General features: G+C 46.5%; 1 protein-coding gene across 1 annotated transcript; it reads left to right on the top strand.

Moving 5' to 3' along the window:
* Window positions 1-3,647: 3,647 nt before the first annotated feature.
* On the top strand, window positions 3,648-4,025 carry LOC108765791 (uncharacterized). Its single transcript, XM_018514638.1, has one exon. The coding sequence runs from the start codon at window positions 3,648-3,650 to the stop codon at window positions 4,023-4,025; it is 378 nt and encodes a 125-aa protein (XP_018370140.1).
* The last annotated feature ends 2,119 nt before the right edge of the window (window positions 4,026-6,144 follow it).

The raw sequence follows: 6,144 nt of genomic DNA, 5'->3' as shown, positions 1-6,144 counted from the left end.
CATCGGTAGTTACTCCCCTCGGCATTTTTAACGTTTCATCGACGTTTTTTTTTTCTACGCGCGACACCTCGTCCGCTCTTGTAGGGAGCGAGATAAACGCCGCGACCTTCCATGACGCGATTATGACGTTGCAGTTCTTCCAGTTGACGCTGCGCTGCTTTGCTATCGTTTACGGCCTTGGCGACTCCCGCCGCCCCGCCGACCATTGACCCGAGAACGCCGAGCAGCGGTAGAACGGGTAGTACGCCACCGCACTACCTTGCTGTCGGAAGAATCCACTTGCTCCTTTTCTTCTTCTTTGTTTTCAAGCCCATACCAATCTTCGTTTTGGCCTTCATAGCTGCCCAAACGGTTGTGGCTGCGGTTCTCTCTCTGAGAGTCGAATCACTCGAAATAATGCGTTTCCGCGCCTTCTCAGCAAGTATACTGTCAGCCGCGTGTCGTTCGGTGAGATCGTTGCTGAGCAAATACGCTATGTCGTGCTCGCGACACGCAGCATCCAATGGATTAATACCTCGATCGCCTCTGGCCAATAGCTTCTCCAATCGCGTTCCCGGACCCCAAAACTGATATTCGGCAATATGTAGTTCGAAGGGAAGAGCGTTTATCGCACAATTTAGTAAGCCTCTCGACGGCATTCGCTACAATTCTTTATGAAAGGCGCCGGACCGTCGATATGCGTTTGATGAGTCGGCAAATTGTAATGCTTCAGACATCGATGGTATCGCTCTATCTCCGAATCTGCTCGTATATGCTCGGGTAATCTGTCCCACAACAGATCTATGCAGTATTCAAACTGTCGAAGCAGTACAATTTTCGGTATAAATTCCAGCTCTTTTGAAGTTAAACTGTGCAGATCGTCTGACACGACGGGAAACATTTTAATTACTGAGCGATTTCGCTCTACGCAGCTCTATAAATAGGCCCGCTCGCGATATCGTTTTCAGTATTTTGTGGAAGGAGGAAATATGCGGGTCGTGCGCCAATCGCGGATGATTAAAGTGACGAATCTCGACGGCAAAGTACAAACCGATAAAGAGACGCGCAAGCATGGCAACATGCTACCGGCCTCTATACGCGCAATCGTCTGCGGACCGTCAAATTGCGGCAAGACGAACGTGTTGATAAGCCTATTGGAAAGTCCGAACGGTGTACGATTCGAGAACGTGTACGTGTACTCGAAATCGCTGCAACAGCCGAAATATCGATACCTGGCGAATCTGCTAGCTCCTATCGAAGAAATTGGCTAATTTACGTTCTCCAATAACAGCGACGTCATTCCACCAAGCGAGGCGCTTCCGAATTCCATCTTTATCTTTGATGACGTGGTATGCGACAAGCAGGACACGATGAGAGAGTACTTTGCAATGGGACGGCACGCGGACGTCGATTGCTTCTATCTCTGTCAGACGTACGCAAAGATACCAAAGCACCTTATCCGCGACAATACAAATCTGTTGATCCTGTTCAATCAGGATGGTACCAATCTGAAACGCGTGTACAACGATCACGTGAATACCGACATGCCGTACGAGAATTTCTGCGATTTATGTCGTAAATATTAGCAGCAAAAGTATGGATTTCTAGTAATTGACAAGGACAGTACGCTTACCGATGGACGATACAGAAAAGAATTTAATGACTTTGCAATACCGTGATGCGATCAGTCGACATCGATACATTGACGTAGACAACAGCAAAGATCATGAGAAGGTAGATTGCGAAAACGAGAGATTCGATTCGCAAAAAGTACCGCGCTTTGAAGACTGGTAAAATGGAGGAAGACATCGCTTTGGAGAGACACTTCAAATCTATTATCGACCCGCTGAAACAAATTGTCGAAAACACCGCTGACTCCTCCAAGGATCCTATCATGATCGAAACAATCTTTTCGGGGGAAGACGAGGAACCAAAACCCAAAAGGAAACGACCGAGTGCTCTGTACGACAATCCTATACAGGCTTCCACGCCTGTAAAATCAGTGTTGAGTCGATCGAAAACCGTACCATCCGCTTTGAACGAAATTTCTGAAATACCACATCCGCCCGATTTATCGTACAACCATATTCCCTACGGCGAAGAAATTTTCGAGGTTACCAATGAACCACTCGTGACATCTATTCGGCACCTGCTTCAAACATCTGAGGAAAAGCTGCAAACAAACTATGGCCCGTTGGGACAGAAATATCTGAAAGAGGTCCTGAGCGGTAAGAAAAGCTGTCTACATAGACGTCGTGTATGGAATTTATTTCAGCGACGAGGGAACGATACTTGTTGACAAACGTATCACTTTGCACAAAAACGATGATATAATTATAGATGGGAAAAGATACGATGAAACAGTGGGCCTGTACGAGTTAATTTTCATGAAATTTCCCAAACGAAAGTATATGTACGGATGATGACGTACAGACCTACAGAAATATTCTGCTGACGACAAACGCTCACCGGCGCGGTCATAGCCCGAAAAATCAAGTAATGGGTAGTAGGGGATACAAGTATAAGAACATAACAGCGCCATTGGTGTCGGGTAAAAAAGTTGGAACGGGAATAAACAAAAGAATGGATTTACCGCGTACGATGACACTAAACGATAACAAGATTAAATATATTCATTGGGACGATCCCAACGAAATTGTGAATCGTCTGCGGTTGCTCGAGGCCTCGCGCCAGGCTGGTCACAATGGTCACAACAACGAGATTCTGTCGATTATCGAAGAGCTTCGCGAAGCCGGTCTGATTATAAATTGACCTCGTTCTACGCACATCGTTCAGTCGACATTGCAATGTCGATCAACAAGTTTGGATTATCACTTGGAGAAGGAGGAAGCGAATCGTACTATCAGTGGCGTGGATTGCTCAGAAATTACATGCGCGATAACGCTTTTTGCATAGTCGGAGCCGACTTTGACGCAAAGTCGCGCAAAATTCGACGAGTAGCGCTACCGGTATATGATGCTGACGCAGCAAACAAGCGATACGTGCAGCAGAATGTTCAAGATTTGAAAGATCGTCTGAACGAAATCGAGAGGAAGATTGCAGCCTTACAAAATAATGTGCAGGTTTTGCTAAAAGAATTTGAAAAGACGATTCGAAAAGTGCATCGTGCCGAATAATTATTCGCAATGTCTGAGAAACGTCTGCTGGTTAATGAATTGCACGCTCCGGCGAGAAGAAATTTTCCGCGAAGACACGTCATAGTACATGGATACGACCACCTGTGGCAGGCGGATGTGATCGAGATGCGTCCATATACACAATTCAACAGAGGTTACCACTACATTCTCACCGTTATCGACGTGCTGAGTAAGCACGCATGGGCCGTGCCGCTTAAAGCCAAGAGTGGAAATGATGTGACGATTACGATCGTAAAGATAATTCGAGACGATAAAAGATGTCCGAAAAATTTGCAGACCGACAAAGGAAAGGAGTTTTACAACTCGGATGTGCAGAAACTCTTGAAGAAGCACAACATCAAACATTATTCTACGTATTCCGTAATGAAGGCGTCAGTCGTCGAACGGTTCAACCGTACGTTGAAGAACGACATGTGAAAACAATTTACGCACAACGAAAATTATAAATGGATTGATATCCTGCCGCGACTCGTATCAAATTACAACGCGCGCAAGCATCGAACTATCGGTATGCGTCTCGTCGACGTTACCCCTGCGATCGCCGACAGACTCTTAACCACGGTTTACAATCGCGTAAAGATTGCTACACCTGCCCGATATAAAGTGGGCGATTCGGTACGCGTGAGAAAATTCAAGACAGTCTTTGATAAACGTTACACACCGAATTGGACCACGGAGATGTTTAAAATTATCAAAGTGCAGCAAACTAATCCAGTGACGTATCTATTGCGAGATTTTCGCGAAGAGCCTATCGCAGGAGAAATCTACGAATACGAATTGCACATCGTCGCTAATCACGACGTGCATCTCGTCGAAAAGATGTTGCTCAAGAGGGGGAACGAGGTTTACGTAAAATGGTTGGGATTTGACAATTCGCACAATTCGTAGATACATAAAGACAATGTGTTGTAAAACTTAAATTAATTATACAAAATATATATGTATATATAAATATGTATTATATATACTATAAATATCACTTACATATTATACAAAATACAATATAAATACGTATTATACATATTATAACGTCGTTACGCATTATACGTATTATATTATACATAGTATACATATTATATCTACATATTATACATATTATACATATTATACATGTTATATATATCTATATATATATATATTAAACATATTATACAATACAACTGTGTTTTATTTACAGCGGTAATGTCCCCATGGCAGCGTGTCGGTGGAATCTGGCATGATATACCGCTTATCATCGTGCGGACTTAGAGCGATTTTTGTTTCCGATATGGTGTACACCTCGTGCAATTTTGATCTTATGCATGACTGTCTACGCGTCATTTCGATTGCATCATTCAAGCACTGCTTGTAATCATCGAACGTTATAAATTTCGCTACGTTGTTCTTGATACCCTTCGCCTTCTTCGTATCCTTATTTCCTTCAACACGCGAGGCGTACATTTTCGCTCTAAGCCCTACGAATTCGGTCATAATGGCACCGTTGTTTTCATCTTTCATAAGGCCAGGAACTTTTTTATTTGCGAGGGGAATACCGTACACGTTATCAACCTTGTAATCGCTTGTGTCAAATCTAGCAATATCGCGTTTTATAGTCTCGTACACATCATCACATTCTATATGGTATATGAGGCTATCTGTGTCGGTGTACATAATTTCGGGTAGCACCCTGTTGGACACGGCTCAATTGGACACGAGCCACTCACAGCGCTTGAGACGACAAAGCTCCTAAGCACCTGGTCGCTGTGATTGGTGGTGTCCAATCGAGCCGTGATCAATCGGGATCACCCCCATAATTTTATATTTTTCACGAAACAGCGGTGCCATGTGCTCGTGATGAAATTCGTACAAACATGTTTTCGATATATCGAGGATGCACTGTGACGTGACATTTTGTCCGTCACTGTGCAGACTTGTCGGCGGAGGTCTCGTGCTTCCTATCGGCTCGAAGGGCGAACGCGCAGGCGAGTGCGCACGCGAGCGCGCGTGCGAGCGCACCAGCGAACGAGCGTTAAAACCGCGTCATCTATTTTACTCTACAAATTTTTCTCTTGTTGTGTTAGCATTCCTTTTCCGTAATAACCGAGTTTATCAGAAAGCGTGGACGCGCCACGGATAACGCTCGGCAGCTGCTGTAAAATAATATTGTATCATCGTGCCGTCTAACCCGCCACCTTTGGAAGGAAGATCGAAGAAACTGAGAGAGAAGAACGCACATCCGGGAGCCCGGACAAGCAGGTTGTATTATTTTATATCATTGCTCGTAACCGCTGTCGCATACGAAAGGAATCATACTTTCACCATGCACTCCTTGCAGAGCACCGGAGGAGGCCAGAATTCCCGGCCACCCTTGAGGGGTCGGACGGACGTCCGTCGGGAGCATAGGGCCCCGATGAGGAGCGAGAGGAAAATCCATCCCGATCTCCCACGCCAGGCCAGGAGGTGCGGGGGCCGTAAGCGGAGACGCCACCTTTGACGGGGACATCTATTGTGCGCTTGTACGAGCCAGGACTCAAGGCCGTGCGGGCCTGCACGGCACGCGCGGATACTGTGACACGCGGAAGCCAATCAGCGTGACTAGCTCCCCCCGAAGGAGGGGAGAAGCTAAGCAGCCTGCGAGAATCCCCCGGGACTCACTCTTACTGTGGCCGAGCCTAGGAGATATAAGAGAAGTACGAGGACGCTGCCGACAGGGAACGCGAACTTGAGAGCCGGATTGCCGAGAGCTGTGGGAAAGAGAATGTCGTGAGGACACGCGAGGACCAGGACGTCGAGGGTGAGACGAGAGTTGCGCGTGTAACGCTGCCGACCGGGGTACGTTGCCGGGTGGATCGCACGTAAGCAAGCTCGCATCGTGAAAATAGACCGGCGTAATGGCCGCCGTGTGGAGCCGCGGAGTCGCGAGCCGCGTGCCATCCTCCCGGGCAGTGGAAGTGTTTAGTTGTCACGTTTCGAGAGTTGAGTCGAGGGGAGATCTTCGGTTGTCGCCTTTCGAGAATTAGAGTCGTGT

This window comes from Trachymyrmex cornetzi, unplaced genomic scaffold (genome assembly GCF_001594075.2).
Source record: "Trachymyrmex cornetzi isolate Tcor2-1 unplaced genomic scaffold, Tcor1.1 scaffold539, whole genome shotgun sequence".
NCBI classification, from domain to species: domain Eukaryota; kingdom Metazoa; phylum Arthropoda; class Insecta; order Hymenoptera; family Formicidae; genus Trachymyrmex; species Trachymyrmex cornetzi.
This window is presented reverse-complemented; position numbering and strand designations above follow the sequence as displayed.